At 41.6% G+C, this 25,921-nt stretch overlaps 2 protein-coding genes across 3 annotated transcripts in view; both read right to left on the bottom strand.

Moving 5' to 3' along the window:
* LOC110984191 (protein couch potato-like) overlaps positions 1–5,377 on the bottom strand; it is a 112,955-nt gene extending 107,578 nt beyond the window's left edge. Inside the window, exon 1 of the mRNA XM_087139670.1 lies at positions 5,296–5,377. The gene's annotated coding sequence lies outside the window, so the exon portion shown is untranslated. The remainder of the gene's footprint in view (positions 1–5,295) is intronic.
* Positions 5,378–9,451: 4,074 nt separating this feature from the next.
* On the bottom strand, positions 9,452–23,223 carry dctn6 (dynactin subunit 6). 2 transcript variants are annotated; one of them, XM_022244145.2, is made up of 7 exons: positions 23,065–23,223; positions 18,823–18,887; positions 18,249–18,354; positions 17,331–17,410; positions 17,099–17,146; positions 15,960–16,102; positions 9,452–13,050 (listed from the first exon to the last, which is right to left on the bottom strand). In XM_022244145.2, the coding sequence occupies exons 1-7, from the start codon at positions 23,085–23,087 to the stop codon at positions 12,958–12,960; spliced, it is 558 nt and encodes a 185-aa protein (XP_022099837.1). In that variant the 5' UTR covers positions 23,088–23,223; the 3' UTR covers positions 9,452–12,957. The 2 variants fall into 2 exon arrangements, with proteins under 2 accessions (XP_022099837.1, XP_086996390.1); XM_087140264.1 differs by lacking the exon at positions 23,065–23,223 and having other exon boundaries at positions 18,823–18,937.
* Between the last annotated feature and the right edge of the window lie 2,698 nt (positions 23,224–25,921).

Genomic DNA, 25,921 nt, shown 5'->3' with positions numbered 1-25,921 from the left:
CTACATACTGTGAAAGTGCTTTCGGCCCCACCTAGTCTGTCGTTCGGTCTGTTACCATGTCCCTGTGTCCTTCTGTCTGTGCATCTCTTCCCTTGTCTTTCCCAACTCACCTCCCCTCCCTCTGCGCTCTCTCCCAACTACATGCGGTCCTGCACTTTCCAACTATTCCCCCGTTTCCAATTATCGACAAGTCAATCAAAAGCAATGTACAAATTGCTTCTCCCCAGGGCCCCCCATTGCTATTCTTCGGTTGCCCAACCGAGCATGCAATCGAGGCATTTTCTGCGACTTTAACCCGCACCGGTTCGCCCTACCCTTGCGTTCAGGTTGTGGTTTTTTTTTTTATCTTTCTGGATGGTTGAAGTACAAGCTGAAGGCAAAAATGGAGAAAGGTTAAGAAAAAAAAGGACCAGAGAAGGGAGAGGCAGTTAGAGAGGAAGGGGCGGAATACGATGTCATTTAGTATTTTAGGGAGATGAGGCGGCAGTTTTACTGTCAAACGAGATGGCTTGGAGTCGCTGCTTCATTGGTCACTCCAGACACGTGGAAGATTTGCGTGTCTGGGCTGTCATATTACCACAGCATTGACAAAACCACACTCGCAAGATTGAAAGACTCCTAACTAATCACCTTTCTCTGGGGACTTTGAGACGAGCTGTTGTGACAATTTGTTCAACTAATCTCTAAGGTTTCCAACGGGCTTTGCACTGCGCAAAAAAGGAACTTTTTAAACAGATTTTTTTTCAATGTAAGTTATATCTGCCCGAGTAATATGTTAATCTGGTGTCATGATTAACGGTATCTGTTTGTCAGAAGAACATCTTTCACCCCAAGTCTGATATTATTTTCACAACTTCAAATGAAACTCAACCCTTAGAAAAGAGTTTTTAAAAAAAAGAAAAAATGGCACACAGTATTTTAAATGGCACACAAAAACAACCAAAGTAGACGTATGTGTGCATGTGCAGAAGGTCCCTCATTCAGTTCAACCAATGGGTAGCCATCTTTTCACCTACAATGAACTCAAGATGACGTACAGCTAGATGATAACTTCCATGAGTGTCGTGACTATCCACTGACTACATGGGACCGGTTTGATTCAAACCAGCACGTGCGGATGGCTCAGTTTACAAAATGTCAAATGTGTACTGACCAGGCATACATTGGGAGACACTGTCTGGAGATTTGTTTTTCATGTTAAATTTGACTGAAAAATATAATGAAAAAGTTTACATGCCTCTTAGGTCAATTTCAGAAACTAGGGCTATACTCCCTTTTCTCTTGAAGACGACAGTCAAAAATTATGTCTGCTGAATTCTTATCTCAGGAGTGGTTTGGGGCAGTTCCGATATTAGAAATTATTTCACGAACAAAAGAAACATATCTAGGCATTACATATTAAGTAATGAAATCTCACCCTCTTCAGTTCACTAAAAGGAGAACACACAAAGACGTGCCTTGACATCCTCAGCTAACACTGACATTTACAAACCTCCAAACCCAATTCTGTATTTTTATAACACACACAACCCAGCAAACACCAAACTGTCGGCCCAGGCATAGCCCAGAGTTGGGATGATCCAGCAGGGGTTGGCTCAGCTGTGCCCTGGACCATTGATGACCCACTGCTGGCATCGTTTAATATACCATATAAGCTGGTACCAGCTTTGGGTCAGGGTTGGGCCAGTCCACTCCAGGCATAAGTAGACGGTAAGAAAGGGATGGAAGGGGGGTGGAATCATCTCCCTACCCTTTAAAAAATGGAGCTATATGACCATAAAACTTAGGAATCACCACCTAAAATTGTACCACATTTATGTTTTCATTTCACAGAGTAAACATTATTTCAGGTCTAAAATTGTCTTCTTTTCGCGATTTGGGATCAGTGTCCAAGCAAACCAAAGTTACTTAAAGCAATCATCAATGGCTACTGAAATAGTGTTTGAATTGGGTGGACATAGATCTGCAAGAAATGTTAGAAGGCCAAACATTGAGAAATTCTGTTGCCTCTTCATATTGTCGGCACTCTTAAGTAACTAAGATGAAATGATATGAACCAGCTCTGGGCCAACCAGCTGCCAGCTCTGGGCCACAACTGACATACTACATCTGTCCGAGATCTGGCCCGGGTGAGCCATAACTGACCTGGACCAGTTCCTGCAGCAGTCGGCCCAAAGTTGGCTAGAGTTGAGCCAGCTGTGGCAAGCAGGGCTTGGGCCAACCTTTTTCAGCCTGGTCTAGCCATCCCTGGGCTACCTTTAGGCTATGACTCCAGTGTTGGCTGCGATGGGCAAACAAAAATATTTCTTCCATGGAACAAACTCTTGGACTTCTCCTGCCGCAGAATTGACTACACTTTAAACTTATGTGCTGAATGTTCGGGGAAATCTAAAACCAAAATGACACATCAGATAACATTTCTGTGACATCCTAACCACATAACTGATTTGAGCTATGTAAACATTCTTTGCTCTTCTGATTTCTGCTTCAAAGCACTGAGGTCTCTAAAAAGTAGGGGAAAAGAGGAGAAAAGATATTTAAAATGAGTCATTCGGACCTTGGAGGCGAACATTACAGGGTGCCTCACATTTTGTCGGCGTGGCTGGATAAATAGAACTTCTCCCCTTTATCTGCATCTTTTTTTCTCTCCATTTTGCACTCAAGGTTGCCTCCTTCCCATCGGAGCGTAAGAGCGGGCCAGAAGCCTGGCACATCATCTAATCAGGGCAGAATTTCTATCGCCCAAAATCACACAGGCTCTTCCAGATGGAAGACGGGAAAACCCTCGTCAAATTGTTTTTTGCCTCCAAGATTGCCAGGCGTCTCCTCCACAGTCCTCCTTTCCCTCACAAAAAAAAAGAGAGAAGAGGCTGACCTTAATTTCCCACGACTTCGATTTGGGCCCCGAAGGCAACTCGTGGTGCTGCTGAAGAATACAATTACATAGCCAATAATCTGGCTTGAGCAGCCGTTGCTGTGGCAACTATCACAAGATTAACAAACTAAAGAAAGCTGGGGAGGTAATCGACTTGGTCTCTGTTGCTCAAGGATCGTCCACAAAGCACATACTGACTGTAAAGAAAAGCCATCAAAACAGATAAAATGCTCACTTCCTAATCCAAAAACTAAAACTGGCCTACATAAACTCATTGGAGATTATTCACACATTTCAAATGGGGGGGGGGAGCACCCAAGGGAGCATGGGCACCCCCCAGCACCCCGCCCCCCTCTGTAGTTACGTTAAGTGATGAAGGAAGAATGGCATAACTCAGGCGATGATTCTACAGCCTGTGCTCAGTCAATAACTTCAGTTCAACAGCAGACCTTCTCATTAGTTAATTTTCTTAGTTGTTCTTTTCATTTTTTTTCAGTTGTTCACACTGTCCAACATGAGAGGTAGTGCTCCTGCAAGGCTATATGAACCAGTTCAATTTCCACTTCAGTGTCAAGGGCAAGCATCAAAACCAGCCTACTGAGCCCTCTGTTGGCAATAAAAAAACTGCATAATTTCTCAGAGAGTACAGCTTGAGAAGTCAATATTTTGATTATAAACGCACGGTAACATTATTAACAACCCCTTGCTCCCTTGGTGGCGTGCAAATTTCAAGGCTCTTGAAAAGCTCCAGGCCTCAAAATGGTAATGGATGGAGCAATTTCTCTGCCTCATCCCCAAAGGGCTTGTGGGCAAATGCACATAAATTTTACCCTGATATTCTGTGTCTGAAAGGCATCCTTATGTCTTCCTTCCTCCATGCTTATAGCCATGAACATTGAAAACACAAAGGGTTAATTAATAGCCACCATTACAACAAGGACCAAATTTCAAATATCTGCAAGGAACAAATCTCATGAAGAAGCAAAAGAAATGGCTGGATATTCTGACTTGTGTTGTAACAACCAAGCAGATATCGTCTGTGATAAAGCATGCCTCTGTGTTCGGCAGGTCCACGAAACTGACAAATGGTTCAGCTTGGATGGAACACAGAGCACAAAGATATGATAACATGCAAAGAAGTGTGATACTTCAGACTTCATTCCGAGTACTTGTACTACATGAACAATTCTGTCTTATAAATCCCTAACAGTCCCAAATCCTCTGATTTCAATACTGTTTTACATACACCCTAGAGGGTTACGGTCTAAGTGCCCCAACTTGACATGTGGCTATTAAACAAGGAACTTCAACAACTGATTCCACATGAAGTAGCAGGTGGATGGACAGAGAGGGAGTTCCACATGTTTAGGTATCTTGTGCTATAACCACAGTACACACGTTGAAAACACATTATGTAGTTGGAGACAATTTTACGGGAACCTGACTGGAGGGCAGGTTTGCACAACATTTAATGTCATAAAGAATTGGGTTAGGTAAGTGGCTATGAGTTCTAAGCACTTGGGGTTTAATCTGCCGACTACTAAGTCCCATAGGAGCAGTCTTGCCAACCTTAACATCAAATCCTACTATAAAACAGCCTGCATAAATTTCTCCATTCTTCGTGACATGTGGCTGTGAACATGAACCATTCTGTAGGTAAGGGGTCGTCCCAAGTTTTCAACATTTTCACAGTGGTACCCAGAGTACTATTTTTCAAGGCCGCCTCCCTCACCCAAGGCAGTATTTACAGCGTATCAACATTTTTCTATCGGTATCCTGAAATATCGACTAACTCCTGAAGGCACTACATTGTTGGAAAGTGTGGTACATGGACAGTACATGTACATGCACAATGCATGTGAACCTTGCGGATTTACTCTCCATCGGAGCCAGCTCTCATTGCATGACTGGTGATTACATGTAATGCTTGTTTTGTCTTGATTTTTCATGTTTTTTGTACAAATGAAAAATACTACTGAAGAATCAACATTTTACAGGACCTGAAAAGTCGTATGCAGCCTACGACCCCCTCCACCCTTTGTATGCTTTGTACAACTGTGAAAATGTTGAAAAGTCTGGATGGCCCCTAACTGCCATGGGCATTTTGTTAGTGCCTGTGACTTCACAAAGAAAAACAAATATTTTACTTGGGGTGGATAGGACCCTTAATGCCCAAAAAATTTAAAGAATAAATAAATTATTTAAAAAACTGATATTAACCTGAGATTGTTTAATTCTTCAAAATCTGTCTGGTTAAAAATTTAAAGATCAATAAATAACCACAAATAATTGGTCAATTTTTATGTAACACCTTCCCCATGTTTGTCTAGAACCACAACATACATATAAAATAAAACTGTTGGTTATGAACCACAGACCTTCACATGAATTTCATGTAATTAGAAGACCAACTTACTTACCAAATTACACTCTTCAGGCCGATGTTTATGCATGAAATTTTACACACTTTGTGACTCAAAATGACCCTTTACAAACTTGATCTTGCCCTACAATAAATATCAGGCACAGACCAGAACCAGCAGGGCCCACATTGGCCAAAGACTTCCAGGGAAATGCAAATATGGTTTCAGTAAATATAATCCACTCGGTCAACACTCTGAGATTAAATTTGACCATCTTTAAAAAGAAAAAAATTAAAGGGGTGGAGGAATTAGGGGTTGACTATCAATGAAGAAGTGGCTGCACGCTTTGAAGTTCTGCAAGATCCCAGGTGCCCGTAAACTGGGAAGCAAATTGGGCTGGTTTCCTAGCAACAGATCGTTTTCTGAAGTGGGGGTGTGGGAATGTAGGTATCACTGACCTCCATCTGATTATGAACCTTCAGGATGGCAATAGATAGCAAACCGCAGCAGCCAAATCTTTTTCCGACGCGAAGTCAACCATTTACTGCTTTGCTTCAAATAAACAAGTAGTGGCAACTTGCATTTCACGGAAACCTAAAAAATACAATTCCACAACTTTCATTTCCCATTACTAGCAAGGCATTCTGCAGTTGATTCGTTATTCTTTTATTTTGGATTATCCTGGATGGTGAAAATTGACAGTAGGTGATTGTAAACATCAAAATTGCTCACTTTCACTTGGATTTAGGAATGCTGGGTCGCGCTTAAGAAGGATAAAGGGTCTGCCACCCTGAAAACTGTGTGTATATTCTACTAGATTGGTGTCACAGACTTTTCATATTAAAGTTGTAGACACCTCATTCATGCAGCAGCAACAGAAGATGTCAAATACTCAACACAAACAATTAACACCTTGATTGTTCACTAACTTCAATTAACCTAGCTACCTTTCTTAGCAATTGTTTTCAGTGCTCAGTGAGCATATGCTTTTCCGGCTACGTTCAAGCTTTCTGAAGCTATCTCCCATTTGGGAGATTTTTGATCAGGATTAAGATGGCACCTGCATTAATGTTCTCATGCACGTTATTGGAACTTCAGATAATTTTCTCTGAATATGCACACAAAATCATTTCAATCTCATGAATATTTATGTGGTTCTCACAAGTCACTGCCACATGGCTGTCATGAGGAGTTGCAGTGAATCAATCTCTCACGTTGAACCAAATCCAACAATGTATAGATGCCTTCGGCCGAGTTAAACACAACCCAAGAATTGCCAACTGACTGAACGGCATGACACACTGGATAGCTTAATCTCTCGCTTTCCGGGGGGGTTGTTGCTCAGTGTATCTTCAGCTATTTGTTGCCATGGCAACCAGAGACAGGTACAGGTCTCAATGACACAAAGTTTGTTCACCACAGAATTCAACCTTTCTCGCGGATGGTTGCATCGGGTGTGGGCTGATGGACATTTGATGACCTAAGCAACTTACCTTGTTATGATGATGTAGACATTTCCTCACTTTCCAAGCTTAAATATCACCACTCTCCACTGAGACTGGAGCACATGAAATTAACATGTGTGGTGCCCTCAAGGCGTACATACTACAAGAATCGGTCTTTTTGTATTTTCTAAAACAACAGTGTATGAAAGGATACTTGAGCTGAATTCCCTACAAAAGTTAGAAAACAAAAGAATTAAGGAATACATTTTTATGAAACTTTTTATTCTGGATGCCTTTTTTTTTAATTTACTTTTTTTTAGGAATATGACTATCTTTTGAAAGCTGGCATCCCCAATTATCTTCTCATTCAGCACCAGCTTGATCCAGGAACAATACGGGCGATTCACAATAGTGCGCCACCAAGAGTTTTCAACACATTGGCCAATCATAACGTGCAAAATTTGTCGACCCTTTCCAAATGCGCATTGGGTCAACAAATTTTGCACATTGTGATTGGCCAATGCGTTGGGAACACTTGGTGGCACACTATTGTGAAACGGCCGTATTCAACACTGCCACACTAAGCTGAGGTTTATCACATTTCCTATTAAATGTAATGGCACTTGTGCATTCACAACATTATTGCTAAATTTCACACTGATTTGTGCAAGAGATGATAATGACATTTCCCAAAGCAGTAAGCAACTACCTATCAAAATGTGGCATGCTTTTTCTCCTAGTATTTGACTAATTTTGCAATGACAACAATAGCCTAATGTGGTATCTGATTCCAGGCATTCACAAGAAATTGCCAAAATGAATTTCAAGACAAAGGGGAAAACTCAAAATCCTACACCTGACCACACCACATTGCGAGAACTCCTCACCCCACAAAGGAATGTTCTCTCAGGACAACAATCGACTGGAAATTTCCTTCCCTTATCTCCGAGATAAATATGGCACTGTTTTGAAATACCACAACAGCTTGAAAATTCCATGTTGTCAAAACTTGGCCTGATATGGAACCAAGAGAATGAAAAACAAAAAGAGGTCTCTCTGTCACTCTGAAAACATTTCCCAACACACAAGTATTCCAAAAGGAAAGTAAAGTTATTCTGACATTCCATACCTTGCATATTAAAGATTTCCAACCTTTTTTTTTCCAGAGAAAGATAACAATGAACTGAAAACAAAAATGAAAGGTTGGAAAGGAAAATAGTGAATTTGAAAACAGAAACTGGCAAAAACCTAAATAAAGCTTACAGTTGTGTCAACACTGCGATTTCTAAATTCTCTCAAAGCATTTAAACATAAAAAATATAAAATTCCAACAAACTGCACAGGTAACGAACGATAAAGTAGCACACTTTTTACTGTGCTATTCAAGTCAATACATTACAAATTTTGACTCTGAAGGTTCATGAAATGTTCACGTGCGAAGGTTAATCCCCAACAACAGCCTACACCCATACTGGAACAAGAATGGCAACAAGACATATTCACACTTCAAGCTGCACAATTTCACACCACACAATTGTCATAATGAACATGGTAATTGTATCCCCACCCCTCACAATACTCCAATGCCCCAAACACATGGAACTGTCACTTCTGAAGAGACTAAATCTCCACACTGGAGTTGAAAGGTAACTAAACCCAGGTAGGTAACCAAACCCAGACTTACCATAACTAAAGGGGACATAGGGACAGGGAAATCCCCCCAGGCCTAAACCCCTCCCTGCCCCACTCAGAAATTAGGGAAGGAAATGTAATCTGTTGATAGTATGCCTTTCTACCTTGGTCAATATTTCAACCCATAGAGTGATCCTCTTCAGAAATGAGAGCCCAAAGTACCCCCTCCCCACAATGTGTATCCCAGTTACACCCCAAAGGCAAAACGTACGGTTCAAGGAGGAAGGGGGACTTGATGGATACTATTTGGTCATAACTGAGTGTACACATGAAGCCACATTTCAGCTCTAACTCTGATGTTTCTGTGAATTTTATTTTCAACCCTGTTCCTTTCCCCCCTTTTTTGAACACCTTAACCCCCCCAACCCCAAAGTACACCACAGCAGAAGATGCCACATTGGAACAACTATCATCATCAGACAAGGTTGACCAAAAACGCTGATGTTGGTGATGCTCTGATGGTCTGAGTTTTCCTCACTGTGAAAACCTCATAAGGGTGAAATGACTTAGTGAATCAGCGAAGTACTACTGCATATTCACAGTGGCTGGGTGGCATGGCATCTGCTTTCGTTAATGTAAGACCACACACTGTGCTAACATACCAAGGTACCAGTCCACAGTTACTGTTTAGGAACCCCCCCCAAAACTTGATATTCTACATCCTTGCATGCTTGCCATTGCTGCAAAGCCAGACATGTTGAAATTTTGAAATGTATTATGTTGAGAAGCAGGAAGTTGCAAAATATCTAATCTTTTGGGGCTTTACTGAGAAACTGGATTTCACTGTTTGTTGTGGCTATCCTCTGAATTCCCTCCTGCGATCCCTTTACAAAACTGAAACTCAACTGCCTACTGAAACTCAACTGCCAACAAATCAGTATCAGGAGTAAACACTTGGCTCGTACTTGTAGCTAATGAGCAGATCATAAAATGGCCCCCAACTCTATAATGTGCTGTGATAGCCGTATTCATCTTGTCTTGAATTTCACGGTTAAAACGACCAAACCCCTCTCATACACAATAAACAAATAATGGAAAAACAGACACAAAAATAAATTCATTTGGCAAGGAACAAGTTTGATCAGTACTGCTTTATTAGCATTTCCCAAGAAAAAGAAATGAAAAATCTGTTTTCTCCCGGGGAACTTTCCTCTTGACAATAAACGAGACCATTCAAAATCTAATTCATGACTGCAAATGCTGGATTCTGCCTTACACTGCAGTGACCCAAAGCAAAGTCAAAGGTATGGCAGGTTGATTAAAAAGTCACAGATAAGCTCAGATGTTGGGTTTCCCAATCGAGCAAACATGAAACTAGGTAGTTGGGGGGAAAGGAAAATCAAGTTGCACAATTTGAACAATATATTCAAATCAATGAATGGCTGAGATAAGAAGTTTAAAAACAAAAAAGGGAAATCGGCTGATTTACGGAAGTCTCTACAGGGGACCACATTCTGAGTATAGTTCTGGTATGCTCTTGCCACACATTTCAGAATGTAAACTTTGGAAGGTCCCTTATTTCTGTTATAATTTTACATCTGTAGTTCTAGAGTAACAGTACTTATTTTAAATTATGACAATTTTTTCAATGCTGGCGGGAAGAAATTCTTCACATCAAGAGCCACGGTGTGAACGTGGGGTTAGGCAAACCTTTTGATGTGTCGGTGTTAGTGGAAGGGCAGCTTACTTGTTCACTGGTCTAGATGGCATATCGCAATTTGCAATCGAAAAGTGTCACTACTGGACCATGATAATGCACTCTCAGAGCAATGGCAGACCTGGGAGTGTCAATTAAACCTAATAACGGACCAGTGTGAAATGCTGCGCTTGACCACGTCACTGCTATTCTTCTCCTCCATTTTTTTGGACGAGAGAAATTGAAGCCCAAAGGGATAAATTAGATGGACTCTTGAATTTCCGGCCTATTCTTGTTGACCTTAACCACTGTCTCTGGGGAACATGAGGCAAAAAAAGAGGGGAAAAAAAAAGAAAGAAAAATCCAGCGCTTTGGACAACTTTCAAGTTACAGGATTCTGTTTTTTTTAATGTTTGATCATCATGCACGTATGTGTTTACCCTGATGATATATGATGTGCTGATTACAGATGAACAGGACGAGTTGAAACAGGATGAGTTGAAGGGGAAAAAAAAGCACTAAACAGTGGCAGGGTAAATCTACTTATTTTCAAACAGACTAATACAACTCTACTGACATGATGTCTTTACTATTGGAATGATGCTCAATGATGTGTTCTTAACTTGATATTAGCGAACTGCACAGTGAACGCAATATCCTCATGAAATCAGGGGCGTATCCTGGGGGGCCAATGGGGCCATTCCCTTTCCCCCAAAAGAAGCACACAAGACATTCCAATTCAGTCTAGTGTGGTCTACTGATGCTTATAACAAGGGAATAAATATGTGCTTGGCTGGTCTTAAACATGCCTTCAAGACTGGCTCAGGAGAATTGACACAACTAATGCCAACGTTAGTTTAAGACCAACCAAGCACATATTTATTCCCACTTATAAATACCTTTTTAGTCAGAGAGTCAAAAGAAGTAAGTATACAATACATTTCCAAGGATTTTGTTCAAGGCTACTACTTTTATCTTCCTGAACACCCCTGTCAATTTCATGGTATATTCCTTGTGCAAGTAGTACAGGAGAATTTCCTTATATGAACTTCGTGCGTGCATGGCAAGTTCCGTGTGCCATGGGGCACACAGACTCTTTGACCAATAGGAATAAACTAAACTGTCTCATATCCAGGTGTCAGCGAGTTTATATGCAGTGGGCATTATCAAATCGCAGCAGACATTATCAAATGTTAATACATGGTCACGTTGCGCATAACTGAATAGGGAAACTGTCTGTCAGATTTGCAGTGCTGCACACACATACTCGGCGCATTTACTACATTTTGCATTTCCCAAGATTATTTGTTAAGTACTGTTGACTGCAGTGGAGTGGGATATGGATTTTTTAAAAACCCGTATGAAAGCATGGCACGCTTGGCCTTTGCACTGGTGCCATGCTTCCCATGGGTGTGGCAAACACTATATCCCCAACTCCAAAATAAACCACTCAAAAAGCACAGTCAATAACAATAAATGGTCTAATGAAACAATAACCTTGCTTCAAGATAACACACGAGAACAGCACAATTTTGTTAGCAGCAGTGCGCTTTACATTTTGCTTCAAAATGATGGTACATGTAATATTCCCTAAATACGGTCCAATCAAATGCTGGCATGCAAGCCAGACATAAATACTCACAGAATTAGGTACAAAGCCATCATCAGTGTAGAGTAGACACACAGAGCGAACAAAACCCTTCAATCATTTTAAAATGTTAGAGACCAAATTTTGCCTCTTCAGCAATGTACCCAATTAAAAGTGCTTCAAAAGACTAAGTCTTACTATGTCTGGATTTCTTGAAAACTTGCCAATACTAACCTCTCTCTCACCAAAAATGCTCGCCGAAATAACTAAATGACATAATATACTCAATGACATGAAACAACAATTCAATTATTTCCGCAAAAACAACATAAGAATTTAAAACTTGGAAACACAGGAGGCTTCGTTTGAACAGTATCTCCGCAAATAGAACTTAAATTGCACATTGAAACCTTAGTTTTCCTTATCGAAGGGCAAAAACAACTACTATAAATTCTAATTCTTGGCAAACCCTCAGGCTAGACATCTTTTGGAATCTTAGATGGACACAGTAAGATTATAAAGTGACAGCTTTCCTTTCCACAAGGACTGGCGTGACACAAAGCGACTGATGTCTGAGGTCACTAGGAGCAGAAGTCGAGCCAGTGAGTAGTGGTTTATAACTGTGCGGTGCCCGTGTCAATAGACGACGTCTTCCCAAAGTCGTTATCCACAAGGTGAGATTGTCTTTATTCGGGCAGTGGATGCATTGATGCAGTATTAATCTCAGATGTCCTATGGCCTTACCTTACTTCCATTTCACATGCACGTAAATTTCTTGGCATTGCACAAAATCATACCGCACATATGGCTCCCGTTGATTAAGCAGAGAAGGCTGACAGTATCAAAGCAGTTTCAATATCATCTCGATCCGTGGCAAAAACCAACGTTGGGCGTGAAATTCAGAAGCAAAGTCTGATGGTTTTTGTTTGCAAGTGTTTTGCCACAAGAATCAACAGATTTGTTCAGGAATCAACGTCATGCAAATGGCGAGCAAGTTGCGAGCAGTACAGTCAACAAGTTCACAAAGACAAAATGTAGATCAAGCTTTCCAGCATTATACATATTTTCCTTCCCCAATTTGAATATCGTAAAAACTTCCGGAACACAGCAAATAAGCAGAAACCAGAAAAATCAGCAGAGTTGCAACTGCATGTATACACCAAATAAGAATTTGCAACACAACAAAACCTGGGATATGCTCAAAATGTCCAAAGCTCCAAACGAAACAAGAGCCCCCCCAAACAAAGTAAAACAATAACAAAATTGAAGGAATGGTCCACCTTGAATGTGCACGTGTTCCTGTGTATCCTTCAAGCAACTGTCGCACTCCTCAACTGGAAGAACCGGTTTGGGGTTGTTCATTTCTCCGGGTTCTTGGGTCGAGTTGATTTCTTCAGATGGTGATAGTTGGGCAGGATCTTCATCAGGAAGTCAAGCTGGAGAGTTTGTGCCTGCATTGAAGATTGCAGTGATCAGGGAGGGGAGCCAAACACACAAATCCAAGATGAATTGGCTATGCCTAAAGCAACTCTGCAAACTTGTAATGATGCACATTTTCTGGGTGCAACAAGCCGAAAGGACATTCATCGTAGGTATTTTCATAATGAGTAATGTCACCCCTTTTTTGAACCTCACAACCTATCATTCGAACTTGCAGAAAGTTTGTCTTGTGATTCCTTATTGGCGTACAAGCAGATACCAAAAATCACCATCCCATTAACTGTTCATGTCATTAACTTTATTAATCTGTTTGATTACTTTTTAAATAATTTTTATGACTGTTTTACTGTAATTTTTATTTCAATTTAACTGGGGAATTTCATTTTTAAAAATTTTTACATGTATGTCGTAAGCCAATCACTGTAAAATTTCAAATGTCTGTATTGCAGTTTTCTTAACTGAAATAAAGATAAAGAAAATAAAAATATCTAGTGGCACTAGTTCCACTGGGAAACTTGAGGAGTTTTGCTCAATTTTATGAGGGTTTACAATTCTGCCCTCACCTGTTTGCGCCTCAAAAACAAAAATCCTGTCAGAGGCAACTGTATTTAAGGACTCAATTTTCTAACACCAAGCTTGTTGCGAACCAGCATAGCTGAAGCGTCTCTTTAAAGTAGAGGGATGTTATACAAGGCAGCTGGAATTCTTTGAAAAGCAACTGTTTGGGAGCAGCGCACTCCATGGAATGGAGCTTCCTTTCAATCGGTTTCTTAAGGTGATTTTTATTACTAGTCCCTTATCATCCGCGAAATTATGTGTGTTGACGAGTCGCTGATTCGGACTGGAGTCACTCTTTTTTTTACTTTAGACAAGCGCTGCAGTCTGACCGCCAAACTGAACTAAAAATCATCGAACATGGCTCTTTAGAACCGAACTGGTTGGTTCGGATGTTTGGCTTTAATATGGCACAGAATTGATAGCAAACGTAATGCACGCTAGAAAACTTGATAAAAAGCAAATACAACGAGAAATGGTAAACAAGGTAGGCCGCACCTGCGGGGCTAGACAGATGTATGTGCATGAACATAAACACATGTACAGTAAACTTACAGTGGCCCTGCTTCACACAATGGTTGTAACTTGCACGTGGTGAGAATTAAGCAACAACCAAGCAAGCACATGCAAGGTACATGCAAGGTACGGTATGCCTACTGCAAATAATCCTAAATTCTCACTACATCCAATGTGTATATTCAGACAGAAATTTTGTACGCTAATCTCCAATAGCCGCGCCCCTATGCTCCATATTCAGTCAATGACGTTATAAATGGCTGTGCAGAATGAAATTTGATTGGATTCTGATAGTAGTCGGACTCGTGCTAATCGAAGCATGATTGAAGGCAACCCTGGTGGAAAAAAGATTTTGCCGGGCAGGGCAGTGCTCTCTGGATTTAGCGCTCGCGGTGGCCGACTAAAATTGTCTTTCATTTGGTCAAATTCGACTATGTATACGTTGTGACAGAATTTTGCCAGATCTGTGAAGTGTTTGCAAATCTCAAAAATCAAAATGCCGATATCCATTCGAAAAAAAGACTGATGGAAAATTTCCCCTTTGGCCACATGGCCGTGGGCACCGTCCTTGGAAAGAATGCTGACTAGAGACCAAGGTTCTTCAAATATATCAAATACAATAGTTTACTAGTTGAATCAGTTTCATGAAAAATAACCAAGAACAAGAAGTAAACATGAAGAGTCCCACGACGTGTATCACATCATCCAAGCATAAAACCCAACGACTCTTTTCAGAGCCCCCCAGTTTAAAAAAAGAGATTCCTGCGAATGAAAACAAAGGTGGTACCTGTGTCTAGTTTATTTTTATTTTAATACCCCTGCCAACAAGCCCCTATTAAAAGACAGTGATATTCCCCTAATGTCGTCCTACATGATCCAGCCGTACATGTAATCATGGTAGTTGGCTATGGAAATAAAGAAATTTTTTCTTTTTTTTTTTCATTATTATATCAGCAAGTTTAGAAAAAAAAAAGATAAAATAATAAATTCTGTTGCCTTTTTTGTCTTTGCAAAACACCTCTGAACAATCTTGTTAACGTTAAAATGCTTGGTTTTATATGTTTCAGTAAATAAATTAGTGACTTTTGAAAAGGAATTTATTTTCATTAATTCCATTCACGTTTCACTATTGCCGTGTTGAAAACACATGTGCAAAACTCAATGCATTACAGGAATGCTGTACTGGTTCCCATCGTGCCACGCCCATGCAAAAGAGCACGCGATGGAAATGTGGTAACCAGTCTATACATCCTGGTCGATAAAGTCTTGTTACACAACATCAGCCATAGAAGACTTTGTCAGGATGAAATTGTCCGTCCATCTGAGTTCCAACAACACTGACAAGCTGGCCCCTATGTAGATAAAACCGTCGTACATTTGTCTCCTATTTTGTGTTTGTCAATGAAACACTTTTATCATTGCACTCATTACAGTCGGGATCTGATCACAATGTAGTGATTTCTTTAACACTTCACTTTAACACTTTACTGCCAATTGGTGGGCATCTGCAACTCTTTCATTCATATTCAAATTACTAATACTCCTACAATGCAGCCGGCAGATAATCTGCAGAATCTCGGCCGTATTCATGAGTTGCTAATTAACATGACCCTTACATATTGTGAACTGTACGCAGACTGGCCAGGTTGTCAAGGGCTCTTTTATTTGGCACAGGTGAGCGTGCTTGTGCAGAATCTGCAGAATGTCTGCGTCTTTGAACAGGTAGTCAATTTGGGGATGATGCCTAAGGGGGAACATTCTCAGTTGTGTCATGCCAAAGAGGCAAGAGACCAATACAAGTCTCCTCAGCTATGTTGGATTGTGATGGGACTGCAGTTTCTTTCTTTACCTGTGGTCTCTCAGCCTGAACCCTCCGCACACACTTTTCACCGTAGATGACCGTGTTCTCGGGCAAGGTCTCGTTGCTGGTAATTGGACAGAAGGCCCCAATGACACAGCCACTGGTTAGCTCAATATCTCGCCCCACCACAGCTGAAGAGAGAATGAAGAGTGTAGTGAAGTCTCAACAAAAAGTACAAGATACCAGAAATTTTACCAGCTCCTTGGGGGTGGGTTAGATATCAGACAGTTGACCTGCCCCACGGCGGGCACTGGGTTAAAAAGCAAATGGAACTGACATATTTCAGATTCCCACAACACTGTTAGACTTTTTTCCAAGATGTTCTTTGCATCGGGGAGATGTTCATTTCTTGTTTTAATTACAGGTTTTTGCTGTGACACTGACATACATTCAGACTTTTAATACTGGGATTTACCTTCCACTGACATAATTTGACAAGTTACTGATTGCTTAGTGTTTTCTGATTGCTTTTAAGGGGAAGCTTAAGGTTGTGTTTGGGGGAAAATTAAAAGTGCCATGAAAAGGCTTAATTTATCTGGAACTTTACAGGATGTCCAAACTTCTGGGAACTGTGGTAACCCAAAATTAACCAAATCGAAAACTGCCCATTTTGGGAACAAGATAAGCTGTTGAGAAACCCTCATCAGGGTTTCTACAGGCAACTAGCTACATGTAAATCTGAAATGAGAATACTGCTGAATGAAAAAAACATGCACAAGTGGGTTTTGCTGTATTCTATGGTTATCCTGTTTGAATTCCTTATGGTAAAAAAAAAAAAAAAAAAGGGTTCCTCAAAAACGTGCAGACACTATACCCCTTGAGGAGGAAAACCAAGAAAAATGTCCCAGAAGGACATTTCAGACCAAAAAACCCTACAGAATGAGACAGGAACTACAAACTGAATCCACAATGGCCTGGGTGGGATTTGAACCAAGGCGACAGAGGTGGAAGATGAGGAAACTACCTACTACTACCTAACTACTGCCGACAATCTGGCTCCGTCGCTAACTTCCTTCCACGTGTACCTTGCCAATTCTGCTGACTCGTTATTCAAGCATAATCTAACAGCATTAACCAAAGTTGGATATTGTTGCACTTGACAGACTTTAGGGTTGGGCTTTTCTCACCTTTAGCCTCTATGACATTGTTGTCACCGACGCGGAGCGCTTCACAACCTATCAGGGAAATGCATCAAGGAACTTAACAAAGACAAAGCAGATGGAACGCTTGCTGTTTAAAGGACAAACAAACTCGGAGCAAACACTGGCACAGATTCATAGCAGAGTCTAACAGATGCACTGGCTCACTGTTAACAACTTATGCCCTTCTTTGTTTAGACACATCTTTGTGAAAGGATACGGCAGCCAACTTCAAAGACATTGTTGGCACCTATCACCATCTTCTGTCCACCTTCTTTTGTTGGCGAATCATCAGCTTGCCTGTACAGAACGACATGTAACGAAGTTAATGTGCCTTTCATCAATCAGGAATGCACAAAGTCTGGTAGCCTTCTTGGTTGGCAGGTAAAATGAGACAAAACGAGATGTAAACAGTACTAGGAAGGTCAGGATTTGGTAGAATGGCAATGGAACCCTAACCTTCCCAAATCCTTCAAAATTCTCAGAACAGTTCCAGAGGATTTCGTAAGATTGAGACTGTACGGCAAAGAGGCTTGGCTGATTGTCAAGGGTGCATCGTGTCAAGGTCTTGGGTAAGACCTTGTGCTGTTTATGCTCAGCCTTTCATAAATTCAAGCCCAGAGTATACATGTATATGTGAAATCATCCACACTACAACAGGATACTATTACCATTTGCACTGCCTCAACGTAATGACAGGAAATGCCAGAGGATTTTGAAGGATTGAGGCTGCGGGCACACATCCAAGGAATGCATTCAAGACAAAAAGATTTTGGAGGACTGGGGGCGTATCCATATTTTTACATCGAGACACTTGGACGATTTTGAAAGATTCAGGTTGCATCCTAGCAATAATGCCAAGGGCATTAATTAAGATTGATCAGTTTTTATAGGAACTTTCCTGCATCTTCCAAAATCCTTCACTGTGTCACAATAAAACAACCACATCAAGGAATGCACCTTGTGCAAAAAGAAGGCCCCAAAAAACACTTCAAAACCTCCTGGCAGACTTTGGAAGACCTGGAACGGAATAGCATTTCCAGGATAACACAACTCAAGCCACATAATATTCATAAACAGGGTGGCCTATCTTCTTCAAACCATTTGTGGAGAGCACTGTGGTCCAGTCTAAACGCACCTGTTAATGATAAGAACTTGTTCCTCAATCAGGTTACTCTCGCCAATCACTATGGGTCCCCCCTCAGCTATGATTCTGGCCTTCGGATGCACCACCGTCCGGGCACCTTGGGGTTTGAATGACAAACATGCGAACAAAGTTAAGACTGGTTCACACTTGGACACAAATGCTAAACAGTGACATTGGATCAAATACTCTTGCTGCACATTTGCAAATGCACAATGCATTTCAACTCGAGCAAACTTCGCTGCAAATATTTCACAACATCAACTTCGGTGCACTTTTGCGTTCACCTGAAGTATGACCAGCCTTTGAGGATGATTCATCCTAATTAGCAAACCTATTGCTGGTTAACTGGTTCATAATTTGGTCTTTTTTGATCAATAGGCTCTGGCAACTATCATTCTTTTGGCAGGCAATCAGCATACAGCCAACCAAAACGTTGAGCTAACACCTATGGTTCTTTAGACATCAGCATCCTCTTTGAAGAGTTGGTACAGCTTGTTTGATTTGTGTCATCTAATCCATAGATGGAAACTGGCATAAAACAGTAGATTAACACAACGGTACTCACCTATTGTAACATCACCACGAATTTCGGCCTCCACACAAACCACTGCACCAGCGCCTATCTTAACACTGTAAATAAATGGACGATACACATGCATGAACATTGCTGGCCTTAGAGAGTATAAAAATCTTCTCTGTGAAACCTTCCGCTAGTGGTGAACAGAGAAAATTAATGCTGTCCAAGGTAAAAGATAACATGCACATTTCTCTGTTTTTCACATTTACCATTAATCAATTAAAACATTTTCTTATTTATGTTTACGAAGTGGCTTTCTTTACCGAAACCATGATACATGTATTTTCCTTTAACAGCATTACAAAATAACATTTGAAATCGATGGAACAGCTGAAGTGTAATACAGCACTGATTTCAACTGAAGTACTCAAGTAGCTCAACAGGGCAATTTTCGGAGGTGGGGAGGGGGGATGTAATTTTATTTTCCCTTGTGTGTCTTCGGGTTGATGTGGCAGGTATGCACTGTCCACTACACAGTAAAGCTGTGGAGGGAAGGGATATTCTTGAAGGTTTATCCACAAACTCTGAAATGTTGCAATAACACAATCTTTGTACATGAAGGCAGATTTAGAACCTGTTTGTTTACAGTTGTACTGGTCGGACGAGCACTGAGAACAAGTTTCTATCCCCCACCTCTGAAGCTGGTCAAGCTGGTATGCTGTACAATGGTCGGCCATTACCAGACACAAGTGCAGTGTATAATGCCTACAAAGTATGTGGTGTGTTTGGACTGTTATTGTCAGAATGAGAGGGTAATGAGTAAAACTCACTAACCCTCACTTCTTCTCAAAATAGTCAGGTGCACGGTCTTAAACCCCAGGTCATAAGTTTAAGAGAGAAATGGATCAGTTTAGACAGCTTTTGGGGGAAGATTTTATTGAAAGAACAGAATTTTTGAATGACGGTCTATTGTAAATGTTGGGACCATGTTTTTTAGTTACTTTTACAAATAAGGGCCGCCCTGAAAAAGTCTGTGTCGGTGTTATAATTTTTACCCTATAATTTTCGGTAAAAAATCAAAACCCTGCCCTCTTTCTATAAAATTAACCCGGAGCTGTGTGCACGCACTACGCTTGCGCGATTTCCAGTGATGGTCTGTTGCACGTTCCTGCTACACGGAGGTTGTGACTGGTACCTGGCTTTAACCAAATTGCCGATATAAAAAAATGCAGTTCCCATTTTGTCAGATCGGCGGCTTCAGACTGACCGATTAATCCCCTATTGGTTGGCCCTAAATATTCATAGTTTGTTCTGCTTTATATTTGGGTTTATAAACATTAATAGAGTTAATTTGCAAAACAACCTGCTATTTTACAACAATAACTTCGGTCAGCATAGCCGGCTTTATAATATGCAGGGTTCTTGTATGGGAATATGTCCATCAACGATCTCTCTTTGAAGTGTTGAACATGTTTAATTTGTTAGTAGATTTTTATTGATTGAAGATGTATAAATACACAATATTGTAGAGATCTGATTTTTATTAAAATGAACCAGTTACTTATCTTGATAATTGAGGAATAAAAACAGAGGATTGCATTGCGGGCATGATGATCATGATGAACGATGCTATACTGATCGGGAACATAGTATGCAGAGGCAGTGCTGGCGCGCGCACGTGCTGTAAGTAGCAATCACGCACAAATTGTGCCGTTGATTGGCATTTCCTTTTTTTCATTCGTAAACTGAACATATAATAAAGCAGACTTAATTTGTAATTGGCAGTGACGAGTTAATTTTTAGAGCAACTGACATATACCTACACTGTGTCGACTTAAAAAAAAAAATCTCCTAATCCATACGGTTTGGGGGTTGGGGAAAGCAGATGCTTTCTTAAACCCTCAGCCTCCCGTAGGCCTACATGTACATCAACCATCTGGAAACTTTCACGCGTAGTTGTTTGTCCTCTGTAATCATAAGTGCCATAGGCTCTACATGACGTTTAACAGGGCACGAACGTGCAATGGTTTATTCTGGTTATGTACCCATAGAAATGCTGCTCCATTCCCCCTTTCTGTACGGAAAGCGGCTGCAGCCAATTTCCATGTCCTGTGTACTGATAGCAGCCATAGTCAACCATTTGGTCACGGCTCGTTTTCACAAGTACACATGTGAACCACATGATTCTCGGAAGCTGATCTGGAAATATTTGCACCTTTTTTTGAAAATCGGCATGGTTTTGGCCCGTTTTTGTCTTGGTACAAAGTAGGAAGGTATGTAAGCTAACATACATAGAACTCTTGGTGAAAAAAGTGCGTTTTCTGTAGAGTTTGTGGGAGCAGGGTAGATGTTGCACCCTACAGTTCTGGGGGTACAGGAGTTACAGATGTGACATTGGCTCCTTGGAAAAGATGGAAGTGTTGAAAATTTAAGTTATAAAATTTGCCGCCCAATTTTTGACCCTTTATGTCCTAGACTGGGTTCTCCCCAGGATTTTTCAAAACTGTGGGGGATTTCCATTGTGGTTTACCAACATTTTGCGAAGCCCTGGCGCGGAAATACCTCCCCGTCGTGGATGCCATTAACCCTAACCCCCAAGGGTTGCTGGCCCAAACCTTCCCCATTCACAGAGTTAAACACCCATATGGGACTTTGTGCACAGAGGCTGTTGGACTTTGATTTTCTGAGGTATGCCAAACCCAATGCAAAAGCCAACTGTTATGGGCCTACCAGACCAATCCCTACAGAATTAAACACTTTATTACTGTTTAATTCTGTGTGGTTGGGAAAGCTTAGGGTTAATACTGTTACACAGGGCTACTGCTGCCAACGTTGTAAGTTCTGTGAATGGTGTAGTATAAAATGTTGACCTTCGTAAATGCAGCCCCACTGGCGTATTGAGCACACGGCACAGAGAAAACACACATGTGCGCGGGTGCATGTACGACGCCCATGACGGAAGTTCAGATTTCATGCGACACTTCCCACAAGGAATGTTCGGTGCCAATGTACATGTACGGTGTGCAGTGTGGCTGCCGACGCATGGTGCACAATGCGTATACTATTTAGGCTACCTATCGTATGTATATGTACACTGAAAAATGCAGGACTATTAACTGCTTTTTCGTCTAGATTTTCCAGACATGCAATCTGCATTTTGTAAGATAATTCCGAGCCATACTATCATAATAACATTGTGCGTATTGGGGATGAAAAATGGGTATCAGCCTGTTTTTTGTGTATCAGGCAGAAATAATTGCATATCAGATCGGATACGCAAGTTTGTACGTGGGAGAACCCCGCTGAACTCCCTCCATAACGTAACGTAGTACAGTCAGGGAGTCCACCTGGGCTAGTCCAAATGGTAAAAAAAGGCAATTTGTACGGTTCAAGTTACTTGAACTAATCAAAACTGTACACTAAACATTACACTTCTCAGGAAACAGTCGTCGGTGCACATGTGCTAACACAGCATGCTGTCTGTGAATGGTTCGCTAGGCTGGCGTGCCATGACGTTGTCAACAGGACATAAACATATACATGTACTGATATAAACAATATAAGGGGCTATTTGAGGAAAGATGGCATCTTTGAGTTTGAGCTCGTCGACAAGAGCATTTCCGTTTGAAGGGGAAATTTCTCTTTTCCTCCCATAGGCCTAGGCCTATGTGAGCAAACCATTAAAGTTGGACTAAGGCCTAGGCCTATAGTATAAGCAGATAAGTATAGGCCCTAGTGTGCGTGTTACGCCCCAACTATAGCATCAGTCCCAACTATAGTTGGCCCCGTCCCAACTATAGTTAGGCCCGTCCCAACTAGAGTGTTACAGTTGGGCCGGCCCACCTATAGCAGAGAGGTCCTGTGTGCATGATGTGCCCAGCATGTGCATATTGTTTACAAATGTCATGTCATTGGTCATAGGGCTAGATGAAGAGATGAAGTGCCACATTTTAGATGACTTGTGTCAAGTGTGAGACACACTGACTTGGATAATGTTGAGACATTTCCCACAGACCTTGGTCAACAATAGTTGGGCCAGCCCAACTGCAGCACTGCAGTTAGGACTGTCCCAACTATAGTTGGGACTTATGCTATAGTTGGGGCGTAACATGCGCATGCCGAATCATGCAAATTTGCTCTCGTGGTTTCCCAAGCTAGGAAAACATGGGTATCAGGCAGAAAAATATCTTTGGAAATGACTTTGGCTAGTCATTTGCGTTAAATATGGATAAAAGAGTTTCAAAGGAAACACACTGTACATGTAAAAGAAAAAAAGGAAAAACACTTCACCTCGGTCGCACAACACCGGCCATCTCGAGCTGTGACAGTCTAGCTAGCTGGCTAGTCTGGTTCCCAGACCAAGAATCTCCTACTACTTTGTCGATTTTTGTCAAGAGCAAATGTCAAGTGTCGTCAGGGAATCCACTGTCAGTATAGCAGAGATCAGTGCAGAGGGAATCTTTGGGCAGGGAACCAGACTAGCTAGCTGGCCAGCTCACGGACGTATATAAAAAAAACCTGGACTTGCAACGCCTTTGTATGAAAAAGAAGCCAACCAGCAGCCATTTTACCGAGCCGAATACAAAGGCGTGGGTTGGCTCCCTACTATTGACGTCAGGAAGAACAAAGGCGGGATTACCAGGAAAGCTTTGTATTCGGCTCGGTAAAATGGCTGCGAGTGGATTCAATGACTCTATAAGCTGATTAAGGGCATTGCGAGTCCAGATTTTATTATACACGTCCGTAGGCCAGCTCAGGTTGCACTACATCAATTGTAATTGTACGCGCCCATAGAAAACAGTGCAAAATCGGACCGAAATAGCGCCGCCTGTTGACTCTCGGGAAGAGGTTGGCCTCCGTTTTTTTTCACTGGAAATTCAAGATTACGGCCAGAAGATCACTTTTCTTTTCAGTTTCGTAGGGGTTAGCCACGAAAAATTTTTTATTCGCCTTTGAATGAAGATACCCCCAAAATAGCAATAAAACTAAGCGCTTATTTCTGAATGTAACCACCCGCTCCAAGATATGTCCGCAATTTCGGGCTTTTTGTGAAAGAAATACCCAGTACTGAAGATCATCAGCCCTAAATTCGAGATTTACAGAAATATTTCTATGGTGCCTCCTGATTATGGCCTGTCCTATTGTAAAAACCCGGTGGGATCACAAAATATTAATGATCTTGCGCGCAGAAATACAACCATTTGGTGGAATGCACCCCTCAGCTCATCACGCCCTCTTCCGGCCCCAGCACGACCTCATAAATAGCGCCCTCTATGAAGGAGAGAGCCACGCCACGAGAGCGGGGAAAGTGGGCGCGGTCGACCGCGTGGTGACTAGTGCAGTGGCATTGCAGCCTTGGTACAACGCCAAACGTAAGCCTACAATACAACTTTTTTAAAAATGTAGAAACGTTAAAAAGGTAAAGGTTTGACACTGAAATCCCATCAGAATCTTCCTGAAAGGAAAAATGACAAGTCGAAACTCAGTTTGCAGGTCCTGCAGAGGTCTGATCATGTACAGTGGGTAGGGCCTATGTCGGATTGCGTTGCGCTGTTAACTGATGGGAGTCAGGGAAAGTTAAGTAGGCCTATTTGACAAAGAATATAAGTTTCTTTTAAACATCCATCAACAGATTAATTGTTATTCCGTCAAGAGCAAGAAATCAGCTTCAAAAATTACCTAGAACTCCGGGGTTCTTTGTCCATGGAAGCTCGATGGCTGACGAACCCGGCCTAGAGTTGAAATGGTAGGCTACTTCAAAATGACACCAAGATGAATCTTGGACAAATATCAAAGGACTTAGCTAGGATTTTAACACGTTCAGGTGCGGAGATTATCACCACAAAATATGTAATGATGATTGGTGAAGCTGAAGGGGAAGAATTAACAATTTTCATCTCGATGAAAAGGTTTAGACAAAACACTGTAAGGTGCAAAACCAGATTTTGAAATTGTAACAGCAGTGACATTTTTTTGGAGACATATACTTTTCAGAACATGACAATTTTATAACACCCACTTCTAAGGATTGTAGATCAACTCGCCCCTTACTGACTCACCCCCTCGCCAACTCGCCCCCTGACCGACTCGCCCATTACCATTCCACCCCCTAGCTAAGTTGCCCCCTGGCTGACTTGGCCCCCTTACTAACTCGCCCCCCCCCAGCAAACTCGCCTCTTGACCAAGTCCCTCTCTCGGAGGAGAGTCTGCTGCTTTGGACCATTAACTACATTTCCAAAGTGAGAATAGGCCTAAATGTTTAAAAAAATGCTCATTCCTATCAACCATGATAACCATGTGCATCTGTAGCTTTCTTGACTGTGTTCTTTTGTTTTTGTTTTGATGTTTTTTTGAGGGGCTTGGGATGATAACCGTGGGTGTACTGCGGAGATTAGGTCCATTGTGAATGCAAATCTTGTGTCTCACGCTATCCATATAAAATGTCCTTTGACTGGCGGGGTGACATTTTGGGGTTTGTTGTTTGTTGTTGGAGGAAAGAGACGGCCACCATGTCACAGCTAGATGCACAAAGGCTTCATTAAGTATCTTATCACATACAGCCATGCTTCTGCAGATGTGGTGTCTTCATGTAACGCCTTTGCAGAGAAGATCCTGGATGTTTTTGCAGCATGCAGAACTGCATGGTTGGTTATGTGGGCTTACTCACATTGGTTTCAAGACGGTGGACTGCATTACCGCATGGCTGTCCAACTGGACAAGTTACAGCGCTGGCTCAGAGTTTGGAATTTTGTTGGCATCTCGTTACGATCTTTCTGTTCATGTTTCATCCCTTCATCACTACTACAGAGCGTAGAAATATGTCACCAAAAGTGGCAAACATTACTTGTAGGCAGCTGGCCATCCTGACTTGACGTCGTCATTTGTGGCCCATACGGATGCTGCCTCACTAGCTGTTCGCACCCTTCCTCCAATGTCAACTACTGCACCCGTCACCACACTTCCAGAGGGCGATCTACTGATGGTGTTGAGAACCAGCGCAAGCCCAAGCTGACCCTGACATTTCCCAGCTTTTTGTGCACTAGAATCTTTAAACACACAATTCATGGCATATGCAGAAGAACAGAAGTGTGACGGTATCTTGGGGTCAAACACAGAGCTGCAGTGCACATTCTCTTTTTGTTTTGTA

The sequence above is a fragment of the Acanthaster planci genome, linkage group LG08, assembly GCF_054643075.1.
Source record: "Acanthaster planci isolate LZ-2023a linkage group LG08, COTS_SCS, whole genome shotgun sequence".
Classification (NCBI taxonomy): Eukaryota; Metazoa; Echinodermata; class Asteroidea; order Valvatida; family Acanthasteridae; genus Acanthaster; species Acanthaster planci.
This window is presented reverse-complemented; position numbering and strand designations above follow the sequence as displayed.